This window comes from Molossus molossus, unplaced genomic scaffold (assembly GCF_014108415.1).
Source record: "Molossus molossus isolate mMolMol1 unplaced genomic scaffold, mMolMol1.p scaffold_m16_p_19, whole genome shotgun sequence".
Taxonomy (NCBI): domain Eukaryota; kingdom Metazoa; phylum Chordata; class Mammalia; order Chiroptera; family Molossidae; genus Molossus; species Molossus molossus.
In genome coordinates, this window is record NW_023425354.1 from 48,273,449 (window position 1) to 48,291,836 (window position 18,388).

At 44.1% G+C, this 18,388-nt stretch overlaps 1 protein-coding gene across 1 annotated transcript in view; it reads left to right on the forward strand.

Moving 5' to 3' along the window:
• DNAH2 (dynein axonemal heavy chain 2) overlaps window positions 1–18,388 on the forward strand; it is a 120,778-nt gene that overhangs the window by 38,533 nt on the left and 63,857 nt on the right. Inside the window, exons 15-30 of the mRNA XM_036269707.1 lie at window positions 6,259–6,405; window positions 7,315–7,471; window positions 7,719–7,958; window positions 8,241–8,429; window positions 8,629–8,776; window positions 9,263–9,455; window positions 9,953–10,153; window positions 10,239–10,395; window positions 10,746–10,920; window positions 11,628–11,791; window positions 12,903–13,064; window positions 13,168–13,271; window positions 14,294–14,450; window positions 14,598–14,680; window positions 14,797–14,977; window positions 15,310–15,448. Of these exons, the coding sequence (XP_036125600.1) occupies window positions 6,259–6,405; window positions 7,315–7,471; window positions 7,719–7,958; window positions 8,241–8,429; window positions 8,629–8,776; window positions 9,263–9,455; window positions 9,953–10,153; window positions 10,239–10,395; window positions 10,746–10,920; window positions 11,628–11,791; window positions 12,903–13,064; window positions 13,168–13,271; window positions 14,294–14,450; window positions 14,598–14,680; window positions 14,797–14,977; window positions 15,310–15,448 (2,597 nt within the window). The remainder of the gene's footprint in view (window positions 1–6,258; window positions 6,406–7,314; window positions 7,472–7,718; window positions 7,959–8,240; window positions 8,430–8,628; window positions 8,777–9,262; window positions 9,456–9,952; window positions 10,154–10,238; window positions 10,396–10,745; window positions 10,921–11,627; window positions 11,792–12,902; window positions 13,065–13,167; window positions 13,272–14,293; window positions 14,451–14,597; window positions 14,681–14,796; window positions 14,978–15,309; window positions 15,449–18,388) is intronic.

The window sequence follows — 18,388 nt, forward strand, 5'->3', positions numbered from 1 at the left end:
GTTTACGCCTTTGCTTTGGTAGAGTACATCTGTAGTAAAATTATACATTTCTGTATAATGGTGCATAGGAGGTAAAGTTTTCGAGTTCTTGCATGAATGACAACAACTGTTTTCTGTGTTCCATTTGGGCAATTGGCTAAATTTGAAGTCTAGGTTGAAAGTAAATTTTCTTTGTTTCCACCTCTTTTACTTCGGAGGCTTTGTTTAAATGTCTGGTAATACACTGTTCGTTGGTATTTGAGAGAGGCTTTTTCACTTTGTAGGATTTTGACAGTTTCAAAAATAGCATGCAATTTAGTGGTGATTGTCAAGGTTTGAAAAACAGCATTTCTTCTTCTACAATCCCTTAAAGAATGTATCATGAATAAATTAGCATGTGAAAATAATTTTCTTCATTGGAAGAGTCCTCGCCAATAAAGATGAAAATATAATCCTTTGGAAAACTTGAAATATGACATATTTCCTATATTGTTAATTCAGTGTTTTCCTGTAGAACAGACACAAACTATTCTGGAATAATCACCTCAGTATTCTTTCCGAATAACGTTTCAGTAATATTCAGAATGTACAATTTCATGAGAGCATCTTCAGGTTGTGGGATCTTTTATTCTGTGATTAAAAAGTGTAGTTTCACTTAAAGAAAATAAAAGAAACCACACAGATTTTAAAAAATCAAATTATTTTTAATATTTAAAATGCAAAAGGTTAAAGACAAAGAGGGAATCTTAAAAGCAGCAAGAGAAAAGCAGTTAGTTGCCACAATAGAGCTCCCATAAGACTGTCAGCTGATTGCTCAACAGAAACTTTGCAGGTCAGAAGGGGTTGGCATGAAACGTGCAAAGTGATTAAAAACAAGGACCTATGACCAAGAATACTCTATCCAACAAAGCTATCATTTAGAATTGAAGGACAGATAAAGAGCTTCCCAGACAAGGAAAAGCTAAAGGAGTTCATCACCACTAATCCAGTATTACATGAAATGTTTTGCCTTGAGCTCTTTAGCTCAACATTAGGCCAAATATCAGTAATTGTTTATCATCACAGTTGAGCTACACTTGCCTTGGAGATATTGGAATTTCTGAATGTTGCTTTTGAGTACAAAAACCAAAGCAGTTGGTTGGATGTTGGAAAGTGAGGCTGAGGGATGACATGCAGTTCAGGTTTAGGCATTGGATGGTGCTGTTCCCTGAGACAGGAACTCCAAGTTTTCAGAGCAGATGATGAATTTGTTTCTGGACACAGTGAGAGTGATGTGCCCATGAGACAATGTGGGGAGAGATACCTACTAGACAGTTGGGCATAGAAGTCTAGAGCCCAGGTTAATGAGGCAGTATTGGGAGTCATCAGCTTACAGAAGGCAGCTGAAGTCATGGCAGTGGATGAGATCATTCAGGGAGTGTTTTGGACGTGAAGAAACTTGAGGAGCCCTTATTTAAGGGAACTGCGTTTTCCCAGGAGAGCGGGTTTTTTGCCGAGTCTTCACTGTCGAGCTGAATGTGATTTCCAAGGGGCAGTGGAGAGAGAAGCATACTTCTACTGAAGGGCAGGACAGCCAAGAGGAGAACTGTGGTCCAGAAGCCAGGAAAAGAGTGTCTAAGGAAGGTGGGGACAGTCCATCATGATGTGAAGGCCCACAGAGAGATAAGGAGGGTAGGGCCTGAGGAGGGCTATGATGTTTAACTAAAAGAAGTCCTGTGGAACCTTGATGAGAACAGTTTTAGAGGTGGAGTGGGTAGCTCTCAGGGGAGTAAGGAGTAGGAGGAAAGGAAATAAAGGGAGTTCTTGAGAATAATTCTTTTCAGAAACTAGGCTTTAAAGGGTTACCTGTAGCCAGGATATGGAGTTGAGGGAGGGCTGGTTTTGTTGCTGGTTTTTTTGTAACTGTAGAAACTTGGCCTTACTTAAATGTTGATGGGAAGGAACTAGTAGGTTGAGGGTGTAGGAGAGCTGGGAAAGATGGCATCTGAGAAAGCAGAAGGAAACCTTGTCAGAACAGAGTCCAGGAAGAAGGGTTGACCTAGGTGGGAGGAGGGCCTCTTCTGTCATAAATGTGAGAAATTGTAGGTTTAATTTATTTAATTGATTAATTTATTTTATCCTTACCCAAGGACATTTTTTTTGCATTTATCTTCAGATAGAGTGGGAGGGAGACAGGGAGAAAGAGAAAGAAAGAAACATCAATGTGAGAGAGACACATTGAGTGGTTGCCACCCATACAACCCCAACTGGGGCCGGGGACAAACTGCAACCGAGGTACACGCCCTTAGTGGGAACTGAACCCAGGACTATCTGATCCGCAGACTGACACTCTAACTGCTGAAAAAACCAGCCAGGGCTAGGTTTAATTTAAAAATATATATTTCTATAGTTGACAGTATTACAGATGTCCCTCACTCCCCGCCCCCCACTTTACCCCATCTGCCACCACCCCCCTCCACAGGCCTTCATCGCACTATTGTTTGTGTTCATGGGATATGCATATATGAGTATATAAATTCTTTGCTTTATCTCTTCTTGTCCCCACCCCCTCCCCGAGATATGTCAGTCTGTTCCTCAGGACTGACATATGCTTCTGTGCCTCAGGACTTATTTTGTTCATTAGATTCCACAAATAAGTGCAATCGTGTGATATTTGTCTTTCTCTAATTGACTTATTTCACCCAGCATAATAGTCTCCAGGGCAAAGGGTAAGAGGTCCTTTTTTTAACAGCTGCATAGTATTCCATAATATAAATGTACCACAGCTTTTTCATCCACTCATCTACTGATGGACACTTAGGCTGTTTCCAAGTCTTAGCTATTGTAAACAGTGCTGCTATGAACATAGGAGTGCATATATTCTTTCTGATTGGTGTTTCGGGGTTGTATTTTTTTTCCTCACCCGAGGACATTTTTTCATTTTTTGTTCAGATAGAGCGGGAGGGAGAGAGAGAGAGAGAGAGAGAAATATCAACGTGAAAGGTACACATCGAGTGGCTGCCACCCACACCATTCAACCAGGGCCGGGGACAAACCGCAACAGAGGTACATGCCCTTAGTGGAAACTGAACCTGGGTCTCTCTGGACCGCAGGCCAACGCTCTAACCGCTGAGCCAAACCGGCCAGGGCGTGTTTCAGGGTTTTTATGATATATTCCCAGAAGTGGGATCTCTGGGTCAAGCAGCGGTTCCATATAGCAGGAAGTACATGGGGTTCTCACCCGATGGCTGTTTTATTTCTGTGCTGTAGGAGGTGAAGTTTTCTGCAGAGAGCGGGGAGGGGGGGCCAGATTTGAAAACGTAGAGAGGATTTGCAAACAGTCACGGTGAGAACAGGAGGGAGAGCAGATTGGGAAAATCCCAAGATGTAGCATGGAGAGCCCAGCTGGGATGGGAGACCCTGAGTGTCCAGTGCACTAATCTGTGAGGTCATGTGATTTTCTCCAGCCTTGCTGGGCCACTTTCACATGGGCGCAGTGGGGGAGAACAGTGGATTTAGCCAGGGTTGGAGTTTTGCCAGGTGGCTTAGACTAAGGAATGAGGCAAAAGAATGAGTTTAGGCAAAAGAGTGGTGAAGTGACAGATGGCAGAGTCTATGGAGAAGGAATTGGAGATAGGAGGGGATGAATAGGCAGGAAGAAAGACCAGGGGTCAGTGGCCTGAAGGTCTCCATGAGGACAAAGAACAGGTCCATTAGGAGGACTTGAGTGCAAGTGCTGGAGTGGAGGGAGGAAGCTGAGCTCCGGGGGTGAGATGTCTGAGTGGGTTATCTCAGAGGTGGAGGAGTTGGGAAGGTCACAGATGTCCGGGTATGGCATGGGAGTGGCAGTTGGAATGGGAAGGAGGAGAAGGTCACTGGATAGATATGAAGGCCACATATGAAATGAAAAATTTTTCGATACTGCGTTTATTAAAGGAAGAAGAAACAAATGAAATTAATTTTAATATTCAACCCAATATTCCCAAAATATTAGTCCAACATGTAATCAATATAAAAATATTATTGGGGGTTTTCTGTTCTTTTTTCATGCGGAGTCCTCTCTGCCTTCCATTTTGTGTCTTTTTCTGAGATTTCTGTCAACATTTTATTTTATTTATTTTGTTTATTGATTTTTAGAGAGAGGAAGGGGGGGGGAGAGAGAAACATTGATGTGAGAGAGACATATGGATTGGTTGCTTCCTGCACGCACCCTGACTAAGGTTAGGGATCAAACCTGCAACCCAGGTATGTGCCCTTGACTGGGAATCAAACCTGTGACCTCTTGGTGCTCAGGTCGACACTCTAACCACTGAGCACACCTCCAGGGCGCCTGTCAACTTTTTAAAAATGTTTCTTTTGATTTTAAAATGTTCTGCTATCATTTTTAACTTTCAAGAGCTCTTTTGTTCCCTTTTATAACATTTTGCTTTTGTTTCATGAATGTTCTTTTGTTTCTTTTATCTCTCTGAAGATGTTAGCAGGCAGTTTTGCTTGTTTTTCTTGAGATGGGCAGTCTTTATTCCCCTCTAGATGCTTTTTTCTGTTTGTTTGCTGTGCTAGGGAAGACAGAGACCACTGCTTTTGTTGTTGTTTTTAATTCTCACTTGAGGATATGTTTTTATTGATTCGAGAGAGAAAGAGAGGGAGGAGGGGGGAGGGAGAGGGAGAGCTAGAGAGAATGAAAGAGAGAGAGAGAGAGAGAGAGAGAGAGAGAGAGCGCGCCGTGGCCGGTTTTCCTCAGCGGTTAGAGCATCGGCCTGCGGTCCAGAGAGACCCAGGTTTGGTTCCCGCTAAGGGCACGTACCTCGGTTGCAGTTTGTCCCCGGCCCTGGTTGGTCGTGCAGGTGGCAGCCACTTGATGTGTCCCTTTTACGTGGATGTTTTTCTCTCTCTCTCTTCCTCTCTCTCCCTCCCATTCTACCTGAACAAAAAAATGGAAAAATGTCCTCGGGTGAGGATAAAAATAAAAAATAAAAATAAAAAAGAGAGAGAGAAAGAGAAACATTGATCAGTTGCCTTCTGTCTGGGATCGAACCTACAGCCTACATCCTAGGTGTGTTCCCTGACAGAGAATTGAATCTACCTACCTTTCGGCGTACAGGACAACACTCCAACCAACTCAGCCACCTGGCCAGGGCCAGAGACCACTGTTTTTGAGATCCTTGGTTGTCTGTCCATATTTAAGGGAAGGGAGCTGGAAGCCTGATTGGAAGCTCTGCTGAGCAGGTGGTGGGGCTTCTCAGCTGTGAGCCTCACTGCAGGCTCATTCAGGGGGGCTGTGTTCAGTGGACTCCTGAGTCATCATCCTTGGCACTTCCTCTTAGGCTGGTCAGAGGCCACAGAAAACAATCTTTCAAACTTCATTCTGGAGGGTGTAGGTCCAGCTGCCAGTGTGCTTGTTTCTGGGTAGGAAAAGAAGGCTGGAGGTCTTAACATGTAGTGTGTACATGGGCACTTAATGCCCCTTTCTGTCACTATGTTACCCTCTCCTTCAAGGGGTCTGCCTACTCCAGACAAAGAAGCCGTCAGTCTTTCGTTGAAGTGAAGAGAGCACCTGCTTAACTGCAGAGGGAGGGGGCACGGGCAGAGCTGCTTCCTAAACTTTCACCTGGTTTTTCTGTTTTAGTCCCACCTTCACCCCCTTCCTTGATACTTGAAGCCACCAGCCCCTGCGCCTTTAGAGAGTCCTACGGCATGAACCAGGTGTCTTCTTCCTTGTCTCCATCACCAGTTTAAGATTGCAATCCTGCTCCTTATCCATCTGATTTTCAGCTTCCAAAATCATTCTGTTATTTCCTTGTATTTTGGGGTTTATGCCTTAAGCAACAAAAGAACCATTTACTGCCCTAGCGGGATTGGCTCAGCGGTTAGAGCATCGGCCTACAGACCAGAGAGTCTCAGGTTGGCATGTACCTTGGTTGCAGTTTGTCCCTGCCCTGACTGGGGTCATGTGGGTGGCAGCCAGTCGATGTGTCTCTCTCACATCGATGTTTCTCTCTCTCTCTTCCCCACTTTCTCCCTTCTGTTCTATCTGAAGATAAATGCAAAAACGTCCTCGGGTGAGGATTGAAAAACAAACAAACAAAAAACCCACACCAATTACTGTTGTTTTAGTGGTTTGGGGAGAGGAGCAGAAGCCAATGCGTCCAGTAAACCTTCTTACCTGGAGGTGCTGCTTCATTTCTTATCTTTAAATGCCTCAGTGCTTCCCAGCCTTGCAGTCCCTCGGTCTGTTGCTGGTACTTGCTTATGCCCTTGAACAATACCCTCAGCTGCTTTACTTTTTTTTTTCTCCCCAAGGTCCCTGCAGATTCTCTTTGTGGAGATTAACTATTGGGAGCGGCTGCTGTTTGAGACGCCCCATTATGTGATGAATGTAGCTGAACGTGCAGAGGACCTGCGCATTCTTCGTGAAAATCTGCTACTTGTTGCTCGAGACTACAATAAGTAAGGCTCCAGTCCTGCATACTATTTTATGCCTCCTCTTTGTTGCATCTGCTCCGTGATGTTGTCCTTTTCCTACAGTATCCATCTTTTACATTTTGTCCATCTCAAAAAAAAAAATTCTTTCTCTATGACTCTATGATTATTTCCTTGTAGTGTTGTCTTATAGTTTTAAGGTCCTCCCCCCCCCCCCATAGGGTCATATATATTGTAAGCCTGGATTCCTTCTCTAGGAATGAAACTGGCATTAGGATTATGGGCACAGAGTAACATCAGATTCATTGAACCAAGGCCATGCTGTTACCCCTTCTCTTAATGCCCTTGGTACTCATTTCTGGAGTAAAGCTTTGTTCTGGGTTGGGTACCTTTTTCAGCCCAATTAAAGTCCAGGGTGGTGGAACCAGCAGTCTGTTTTTGGGTGTCTAGAACTGAACTATCCATTATAGTAGCCACTAACAGCATGTGGCTGTTTCTATTTTAATTAATTAATTGAAATTAAATACATTTTAAAAATTCAGTTACTCATTTACACAGGCTACATTTCTTTTTTTAAATTAATTAATTAATTAATTAATTAATTTTTGTTACAGATGTTTCTCCTTTTCCCCCCACTGATTCCCCCCTCCCCGTCCCTCCCCGCCCTATCCCCAGCTTTGATGTCCATGTCCATTGTTCATGCACACATGCATATAAGTTCTACATAGGCTACATTTCAAATGTGTCATAGCCTCATGTGGCTAGTGGCTGTTGGATGAGCACAAATTGTAGAACATTTTCATCATTGCAGAATGTTTTATTGGGAAGCACTAGTCTAGAATCATGGACTTTCAGATTTTTCCACCAAGTTTCTGGTGTGGAGGAGAGGTCTTCAGAGCTTGTCCCCATCAGCCACCAGTCTACTCTTATACACAGGATTATTGCCATGCTGTCCCCAGATGAACAGGCCCTTTTCAAAGAACGTATCAGATTCCTGGATAAGAAGATCCACCCGGGACTCAAGAAACTGCACTGGTCCTTAAAGGGGGCCAGTGCCTTCTTCATTACAGAGTGTCGCATACATGCCAGCAAGGTAGGCCGTGGTCATTAGACCCTAAAGGCTGAACAAAAGGCTAGTGCATGGGAAATGAATACCTGAATCTAAGGTAGTGGTGGAGAGACCAGGGAATAATGGAAAGAAATGAAATGTGCTTGGGGAAGGACTTTAAAAAAAAAAAGTTAGCAACCCTAGGTAGAGAACAGGTGGGAGGATGAAATTAGGCCCAGAGGGTCTCTTCCCAAGCTGAAGCCCTATCCCATGGCGGGGGCTCTGAGTCCAGGTACAGGCGATTGTGAATGAGTTCAAGGCATCCACTCTGACCATTGGCTGGCGAGCCCAAGAGATATCAGAGACACTGTTGGTACGTATTAGTGGCAAACGGGTGTACAGGGACCTGGAATTCGAGGAGGACCAAAGAGAGCATCGGGCAGCTGTGCAGCAGAAATTGGTGAGCCTCCACCAGGATGTGGTAGCCATCATGATGAACTCCTATGAAGTCTTCAAGAATGATGGCCCTGAGGTAGGAGTCCTGTGGCTAAGGCTTTGTAGTTGGGGAAGCCCCCAGTCCCCCAGGCCCATCAGACCATTCTCTTGTTGTTTTTTAATCTCCCCTCCCCCCAGTGTGTGCTTTTCAAACAGCCTGCTCTGTTCTTGGATTCACCCAATCTCAGTCTTTCAAACTTTCTTCCTTCAGGACTCAAAGAGTCCTACCTTTCTGTTTAACCAGTTGATTTCTGTCCCCATTGGCTGGACCTGCCCTGTCTTCCCTGAGGGTTCTCTTTCCCTTTCCTCTTCCCACCAGATTCAGCAGCAATGGATGCTATACACTATTCGGTTGGACCACATGATGGAGGGTGCCCTGCGCCTTAATGTGAAGTGGTCACTGTTGGAACTGTCCAAAGCTATCAACGGGGATGGAAAGACCTCCCCAAATCCACTCTTCCGAGTCCTTGTAATTTTGCAGAATGACACACAGGGAGGTGTGACACAGGTGGGGACCACTTTGCCCCCGACACCCAAAAGCTATCATACTTTATTCACCAATCTACCTCAATCCTGAAACTTTACCCTTGGTCTTGACTTTATCCTACGGCCTTCAGACCTGGTTCTTGAGGTGTTTAACCTTACCAGTCCTGAGACCTGTCTCCTCCATGGCCTGTGCTAAGGGTCTCTCCACTGTGTTCCCACAGGTGGAATTCTCACCCACCCTGCAGACTTTGGCAAGTGTGGTCAATGACATTGGCAACCACCTTTTCTCCACCATCTCTGTCTTCCGCCACCTCCCTGAAATTCTCATCAAGCGCAAGTTTCTTCGTGACCCCATTCATACAATCGTGGGTGAGTGGGCAATGGGGAGAGCATCTGGTGCAGGGATATCAGAGGCTTATGAAAGGCCAAAGCTAGGAGGAGAGACCAGGACTGTTTCCAAAAATACTGGGCCAGTTATCTCTCTTACTGGGTCAGCCATCTCCAGGTCAGGGGGCTGGATTGGGGAAGAGAGAAAAGACAGGGATGGAGGTTGAGATTAGGTACCCAATGCTCAAGGGATTTAGGATTTGGGGTGGGAGATTATGAAGGACACATTTGGGACTGGGTTTGGGATAGAATATGTCCAGATACCAACAAGTGATACATCTGAATCCTACAGATTAGATTCATACTTTTACTTTCTGCCTTCTCTTTTATTTTATAATGCTTATGTTTGAGCCTTATTTCTTTGGGGAAGTGGTATTGGAGCGGGACGTCTGGGGCAGTAGCCAGGGGCCAGGTTGGAGCTTGGGTTGGAATGAAAGTTAATGAGAAGCATTTTGCTGGGTCCCAAAGAGCGAGACGAGGACATCAAGAAGATCCAAGCTCAGATCAGCAGCGGTATGAGCAATAATGCAACACTGCTGCAGACCTATCTCAAAACCTGGGATATGTATCGGGAAATCTGGGAGATCAACAAGGACTCTTTTATTCGTCGTTATCAGCGCCTCAACCCCCCTGTCTCTTCTTTTGATGCCGACATTGCCCGGTAAGGAGAGCAAGTGGATGTGAAAGTCTGTCTCTAAGTGGTATAGACTCTCAGGAGGCATTCTGGGTCTAGAGACTCAGCAAGGAAGGTTGGGGGTAAGGAGAGGTGCAGAAAATGTGTCCTCAACTATAGGAAAAGAACAGGACTTAAGGCATTGGACCTTTGTTTCTCAGGTGTTGAGACCAGATAAAATGTGAACAAGATTTAGGGAAAAAGCCATTTTGGTGAAGTCAACCCAAATCTATGTAACTCTAAAGCCTTGAATACCAGGCTAAGGAGTCTGATAGCTATCCTGCAGGCAGTGATTAGGCAAAGGACACGATCACAGTGATGTACCTGGGATGGGCTGAAATGAGAGACAACTGGGAGTAGAAGAATGCTTTAGAGCTGCTGCACAGGTCTGCGTGGCAGGAAATGAGAACTCGAACTAGCATCAGGGCAGTGAGCATGTCTGCAAAGAAAAAAAAAAATCCTAGTAGGAATTTGGGCCCTTTCAGCTACACAGAGGTTGCTAATAATGTGCAGAAGGAGGAGACAGTCCTCAACATCCAGTTTGTGCTGCTGGACTGCTCGCATCTCAAGTTCTCGCTGGTGCAGCACTGCAACGAGTGGCAGAACAAGTTCACGACTCTGCTCAAGGAGATGGCAGCCCGGCGCCTCCTGGAGCTGCACACCTACCTGAAGGAGAATGCAGAGAAGTATGGGAAGCGGTGCCACGCACAGGCGTAGGGAGAGCAGGTCCTTTCCTGTCTACTTACCTGTGCTCTCTTTGCCTGACTTTAGAATAAGCCACCCTCCCCAGTCGCTGGAGGAACTGGGGGTCAGTTTGCATCTCATGGATACCCTGCAGCACGACTTGCCCAACCTAGAGACCCAGATTCCTCCCATCCACGAGCAATTCGCCATTCTTGAGAAGTACGAGGTGCCAGTTCAGGACAGTGTGAGTTCCAGTGGCATGTGGTCCCCCTTGTCAGTAGCATGTAGTGAGAAGTTGCTTTCCCACATCATAGACCCCTGTGCTGTCGGGAGGGAGGCAGAGAAGTGAGTGGGGGGAGCTCAAGATGCAAAAGCCTCTGAGAGCCAAAGCTAACTCAAATGATATTTCTGGTTAGTTTATGGATTTCTTGTAAGCCCAGCAACTCACTGCTTGATTTCTTTGGGCCTCTTTGCATGTAGAACTTGGCCACACACTCTGCTCCGGACGGTCAGAAAAGAGTCCTTAAAAGCACTGGTGAGAAGCACAGAACTTCTGCTCATGGTTTACCCTCCTCCCCTCTTTGATGTCCCTAGGTACTGCAGATGCTGAATAGTCTCAATGGGGAGTGGGTTGTCTTCCAACAAACTCTGTTGGACAGTGAACAGATGCTGAAGAAATACAAGGAGAAATTCAAGACAGGCCTTATTCACTCAGCTGATGATTTCAAGAAGAAAGCACACAATCTGCTGGAAGACTTTGATGCCAGAGGTACTCCTTTTGCATCCGCTCCCCTTTCCTTACCATTGTTTTTTTTTTTTTTTTTTATCCTCACCCGAGGACATTTTTCCATTTTTTGTTCAGATAGAGCAGGAGGGAGAGAGAGGAAGAGAGAGAGAGAGAGAGAAACATCGATGTGAAGGGACACATCGAGTGGCTGCCACCCACACGACCAACCAGGGCCGGGGACAAACTGCAACCGAGGCACGTGCCCTTAGCGGGAACCGAACCCGGGTCTCTCTGTACCGCAGGCCGACGCTCCAACCGCTGAGCCAAACCGGCCAGGGCCTTACCATTGTTTTGACCTAGCCTTTCAAAGCCAACAGTCTAGGGAGGTGCGAACAAGGATGAGTGGAGGAAGGACTGTACTGGGGTAGGGAAAGAGCAGTGGCACTTCTGTGAGCAACACAACTGTTGTCTCTGACTTTTGGTCAAAAGGCAGCAGCCCAGCTCACATTTCCAGTTTTTTTACACCCACCTCCTGAGTCCCACCTGTATCAGATTCTCAAGCTACATTTAGTAGTTTGGGAAAGATTAATCATCATTCTTTCAATTCATTTTCTCTTATTTTCCTTTCCTTCCCTCTCACGTGAGGGAGAAGTGAGATTTACCCACAGGGAGGTAAGAGAGTGACGACAGTCCTTTCGGAGGATTCTGGCCGTGAGTGGGCCTCTGAGCTTCATCTGGATTTTCCACAGGCCCCTTCACCAGCAGTGTGGGATACCAGGTTGCTCTAGAGCAGATCGCCCAAGTGCGGGCCATGCTGAATGCCATGCGGGAAGAAGAGAACAGTCTCCGTACCAACTTGGGCATCTTCAAGATCGAGCAGCCAGTCTCCAAGGACCTGCAGAACCTGGAGAAGGTGGGGTGCTGAGTTAGGCCCTGTAGTAGCCCAAGATAAGGGGGCAGGGAACAGGTGCGTGCATCCTAAGGGCCTAGAAAAACAGCTGGGATTAGGAAGATGGGTGCACAAGGAGCCTTTTAAAAAAATTTGTTGTAAAATTCAGATAACAAAAGAAGCAGTTTAAAGTGAACAATTCAGTGGCATTTAGTACATTCACAATGTTGTGTAACCATTATCTCTAGTTCTAAAACATTTTCATCACCCTAAAAGGAAACCCTACACCCACTTGCAGTCATTCCCCATCCCATCTCTCTGCAGCCCTTGTTGGCCACTGATCTATTTTCTATGCATATGGATTTGCCTATTCTGAACATTTTATATAAATGGAATCATACAAATATGTGGCTCTTTGTATATGGCTTCTTTCACTTAGCACAATATTTTCAAGCTTCATCTGTGGTATAGTATGTGTCAATCAATACTTCATTCCTTTTTATGGCTGGATAATACATTATTGTACAAACTGACCACGTTTTGTTTATCCATTAACGAATTGGTGAACATTTGAGTTGTTTCCACCTGTCAGCTATTGTGAGTCACTATGGTGAGCTGCTATGAACATGTGTGTACTTGTATTTGTTTGAGTCTCTGTTCCCAATTCTTGTGGGTATGTACCTAGGAGTGGAATTGCTGGATCATATGGTAATTCCATGTTTAACTTTTTGAGGACTTGCCAAGCTATTTTTCACAGCAGCTCATTTTCCACTCCCACTAGCAATGTACCAGGGTTTCTATTTCTCTGCATCCTTACCAATACTTATCACCCCCACCCCACCCCACTTTTTTTGTCCTAGCCATTCTGGTGGGTGTGAGGATGAATCTCATTGTGGTTTTGATTTGCATGTCCCTACTGACTGATGATGTTGAGTATCCTTTCCTGTGCTTGTTACTTGAGGAGCTCTTAAGGCAAAAAAGTGGAGGAAACAAATCTAAACTGAGGAGGTAGCTCTATTGCCTGGAGTGAAAAGCTTCTCAGATGAGAGGAGCAAAGAACCTGGGTGTGTTTGTCAGGAAGGAAGAGGACAAGAGTCATGTTACTCAACACATCTTTCTGCTTTCTGCCATGAAGGAGCTAGATGCACTCCAGCAAATCTGGGAGATCACACGGGACTGGGAGGAAAACTGGAACCAGTGGAAGTCTGGCCGGTTCCTGACCCTGCAGACTGAGGCCATGGAGACCATGGCCCATGGGCTATTTCGCCGCCTCGCGAGACTAGCCAAAGAGTACAAGGTGTGTGGAGAAAGGAGGGGGAAGCAGAAGATAAGCCAAGTGAGGAAGGGGGATTGTGTGGGGAAGATTGTCAGCTCTTCTGAGGCTTCCCACTTTTTCTCAGGACCGAAACTGGGAAATTATTGAAACCACTCGATCAAAAATCGAGCAGTTCAAGAGGACCATGCCTCTCATCTCAGACCTGCGAAACCCTGCCCTTAGAGAGAGGTACGTCTGATCTTCTGCTCCTGGATGACTCTCTGGCCTGTGCTGTCATCTGGTTCTTTCAGTTGTCCCCTCCATGGTGATCATAGCTTTCTGTACCCCTCTGTCCACAAACACACTTCTGGAAGAAGTCTTCACTGGGGCCTGCCACTGTCCTCTGTTTCTAGCATTGACCTGGGTTCTCCTGTCTTCCTGGCTCCTTCTCTGCTTCCTTCCCCCTCTGTCTCCTCTCATTTTGTGTTGTCTGTCATAGCTAAGCTTTATGTCTCTGTCATACAAAAGTTTTTATTTTGATGCAGCCAAAAGTATGACTTTCTTTTTTTACGATTTTTGCTTCGGTTCCTTAAGACCTCCCCTACCCCAGAGTTGTAAATGCATTCTCTACACCTTTTTTCTAATTCTTTATAATTTTGTTTTTCAAGTTTAACTCTTTTAATGCATCTGTAATTTAGTACATGATAGAAGAATCCTTTGAAACCACTGAGGAATAGGAAACGACTTTACAAATGGTGTTTTAATAATTAATTATTTATCTATTTAGGAGAAAATAATTTTACTTCTTTTTGTATTGCTTCCAGCATATGGTTTTTGGCAATGTTTCACCATTAAGTATTGTGTGGTTAAGTATAACCTAACCATTTTAGTTGCTTAAGTTATTTAACCCCTCCAAGCCTGTTTCTTCATATATAAATGGAATGGCAAATGGCAATAATTCATCATTTATAGAGTAGTTGTGAGGATTAATTGAGATGTTTCATGTGGAGCACTTATCTGAGCACATAATCTATAATAAACCTGCAGTAATCTGTCTTAACTCCCTCTTCAGAGAATTAGCAATCTTTGTATTCCCCACAGTGTCTAAGATTTCATCTTAGAACCTATTTAGTAAATAGGTGTGGAATCATGAATAAATAAATACATGAATCATAATAGCCCAATGGGAGAAAGCCCAGGAAGTGATGCTAATACTTTCCAATAGGCCCTGGTGTCCACCTCCTAAATTGACCTTCTGTCCCTGGCTGCAGGCACTGGGATCAAGTCAGGGATGAGATTCAACGGGAGTTTGATCAGGAATCTGAACACTTCACCCTGGAGCAGATTGTGGAGCTTGGGATGGATCAACATGTGGAGAAAATTGGGGAAATCTCTGCCTCAGCAACCAAAGAACTGGCTATAGAGTTGGTATGACAGAATCCTCTCTCAAACTCCCCCACTTACTAAGCTTGGAGCAAAGGCCTCCAGCTTTTTATAACCTGATGACTTTTTGCAGCTTCTGTTCCTCTTGGGATTAAACATCTGACTGATCTGTTCCCCAACTTCTTTCCACAGGCATTACAAAACATTGCCAAGACTTGGGATGTGATTCAGCTAGACATAGTTCCCTACAAAGATAAGGGCCACCACCGACTCAGGTAGAAAGGGCCTCAGAGACCTGGGAGAGAGGAGGGCTGTGTGACTTGGGCTGTGGAGTGGGGACCAAGGATTGGCAAACCGGGAAGGAATATGACTTTGATGGCTTCCTCCCCAGAGGTACAGAGGAAGTATTCCAGGCACTAGAAGATAACCAGGTGGCTCTATCTACCATGAAGGCTTCTCGTTTTGTCAAGGCCTTTGAGAAAGATGTGGACCACTGGGAACGCTGCCTCTCCCTTATTTTGGAAGTTATTGAGATGATGCTCACGGTACAGCGTCAGTGGATGTACCTGGAGGTCAGGGTTCACTGCCTGAGCTCTTCCTACACCCTGTTTTTACTCCTTTATTTGCATAGGACCTAAATATTTGCCCTGCTATCAGCTTCATTTTCCTACCTCTAAAATTATTCTTCATTCAGGACCCAAGCATTAGTTATTACATCATCAATTCCCTTCCTGAAAAGCCTCGTTCTCCCCCCCGCCTTGGGTCCAGATATCTGGCCTTTCTGGCCCTTTGACTGTAATGCCTCTTATCTTCTATTTAACTATCATCTGTGATCTGGGAGCAGGGAGTAGAGTATGGAGAGTATGTGAGAAACAGCCTCTCACCCCAATTCTTGGCTCTACAGAATATCTTCCTAGGAGAGGACATCCGTAGGCAGCTGCCCAATGAATCGGCCTTATTTGACCAGGTCAACAACAAGTGGAAATCCATCATGGACCGGATGAGCAAGGACAGTAATGCTCTCCAGAGCACCCACTATCCAGGTCTGAGCTCCCTGGCCTCTTGCCCTGACCTAGCCTCAGTTGGTGTTAAATATATGTGAAGTCGTGGCCACATGGTTCATTTATTGGAAGATGACTGTTGTACCTGCCTGCCATACCATCACCATTGCCTCTTCATCTTCTTTTTTGTTGTTAATCCTCACCCAAGGATATTTTTCTACAGATTTTGAGAGAGAAAGACAGAGAGAGAGAGAGAGAGAGAGAGAGAGAGAGAGAGAGAGAGAGAAACATTGATGTAAGAGAGACACATAGATTGGTTGCTGCATGAGAGCCTGCAACCCAGGTATGTGCCCCTGACCGGGAATTGAACCTGCAACCCTTCAGTCCACAGGCTGATGCTCTAACTGCTGAGCCAAACTGGCCAGGGCACCAATGCCTCTTCTGTAAATTAAATTCACTAAATATTTGAGTGGAGTACAATGTAGTGGTTAGGAGAATGGGATATGGAATCAAACAGACTTGAGTTCAAAATCCAACTTATGCTTTATTGATTATATGCTCTTGGGCAGCTTGCTTCTTCCATACTACAGTTTCCTCACTTGTAGCTATTTCTCATAGTTTATAAGGACTATAAAGGAGTATGTAACACTGAGTACAGAGTCTGGTGAAAAGTTAGTGTTCAGTTAATAGCACTGTGCCTCATGAAGCTCTGATTGAGAAATAACTCTTCTTCTCTAGCTGATTCATCTAATGAGATAACGCAGGTTAATGAGATCATGCAAATAAAGAATTTATCATATTAAATGGCACAGAGTAAGCCCTTGGTCACTATTAGCTATTGTTTTGTTTTTAAGATTTTTTTTTTAGAGAGAGAGAGAAACATTGATGTGACAGTGATATGTTGATTGGCTGCCTCCTGCATGCCCCCTACCTGGGATTGAGCCCACAACCTGGGCATGTACCCTGACCTGGAATAGAACCGACAGCCTTTCAGCGCACGGGATGATGCTCAACCCACTGAACCACGCCGGCCAGGGTGCTATTGTTATTATTACACTGACTCTTTTTCTTTATTTTATTTTGTTTATTTCATCACCATTTATTTCCCTTATACTCTCTTCTACCTCCTCCCCCTCCCCCTGCAAACATTGACTTTAATTAGTTTATCAGATTAATTAGTCTTTATTGTAGATGCTTTGGGAGGGGAGGAGGGACAGGTGTACACATAGTGAGGCCTGCTTGATTGCTGTAGATTGGGCAAAAGAATCAAGAAGTCAGGTTTGCTGATAGTCACCTAGAATGGGTATCCTGAGAAGAGAGTTTTGTCAGGAGATATGGAGGGCTTTTTTATTTTGCTTAGGGTCAATCTAACAATTCTTTCTTTCCCCAAGCATCTTGAGTATATACATAAAAAACCCCACATAATTTTAATTATTCCGATAAAATGTAAGTAATAGGTTATGCAAAGTTGAATAACAACATGCATTAAACATTTTTTAAAAAGATTTTTCAATAAAGTTGAATTTTAATATTATATTAGTTTTAGGTTTACAGCATAGTGGTTAGACATTTATATAACTTACAAAGTGATTCCCTGGTTAGTGTTGCACCCACTTGATGCCATTTATAGTTACTACTACTTTATTGACTATGTTCCCCAAGCTGTACTTTACATCCCTGTGACTATATTGTAACTGCCAATTTGTACATCTCAATTCTTTTGCCTTTTTCACCTAGCCTCCTAGTCCCCCTCCCATCTGGCCATCATTTGTTTGTTTTCTGTTATCTGTAAGGGGTTTTTATTTGTTTGTTTGTTTTTTTATCCTCACCCCAGGATATTTTTTCATTTATCTTCAGATAGAGTGGGAGTGGGAGAGAGAAAAAAAAGGGAGAAAGAGAAACATCGATGTGAGAGAGACACATCAACTGGTTGCCTCCTGCACGACCCTGACCAGGGCCGGGGACTAACCGCAACAGAGGTATGTGTCCTTGACTGGAATTGAATCCGTGACTCATTGGTCTGGGGGCTGACGCTCTAACTGCTGAGCCAAACCGTCCAGGGCAAAGTTTTTTTTTTGTTTTACTGTTATTTTTATTGTTCATACTGTTACAGATGTTTTCATTTTCCCCACCTTTGCCTGCTTCCACCCAGCACCCACACCCCCTTCCCCCTGGCCATCACCGCACTGCTGTCTGTGTCTATGAGTTATGCATATATGTTCTTTACTAATCCCTTCAACTTCTTTCATCCAGTCCCTCCTCCCCACTCCCTTCTGACAGCTGTCAGTCTGTTCCATGTATCCATGCCTCTGTTTCTATTTTGTTTGTCAGTTTATTTTGTTCATTAGATTCCACGTATAAGTGAGATCATATGGTATATGAGTTTGCTTCTGTTTTGTTTGTTCATTTATTTTGGTTTTAAATTCAACATATAAGTTAAATCATATGGTATTTGTCTTTCTCTGCCTAACTTATTTCACTTAGCATAATACCCTCTAGGTCCATTCTGTTGTTGCAAATGGTAAAGATTTTATTCTTTTTATGGTCAAGTAATATTCCATTGTATATATGTACTACATTTTCTTTATCCATCCAACTTTTTGTTGGAGCATTTAATCCATTTACATTTAAAGTAATTATTGATAAGTATATAGTTATTGTTATTTTATTTTTTTCTAATTGTCTTTGTAGTTCTTGTCTGATCTTTTCTTATTCTCTTGCTCTCTTCCCTTGTATGTTGATAACTTTCTGTAGTTTCTTTTCTCTTTATTTCTTGTATATCTCTTGTAGATTTTTGGTTTGTGGTTACCATGTTTATAGCCATCTATTTTAAGTTTATGGTTGCTTAATTTTGAATACATCCTAAAATCACTACCAGTTTTAATCAACCCCTCTACATTTCTGTTTTTGTCATTTTTAAATTTGTGTGTGTGTGTGACCCTTAATTTACTGTTGTAATTACACATAATCTTTCTACTTTCG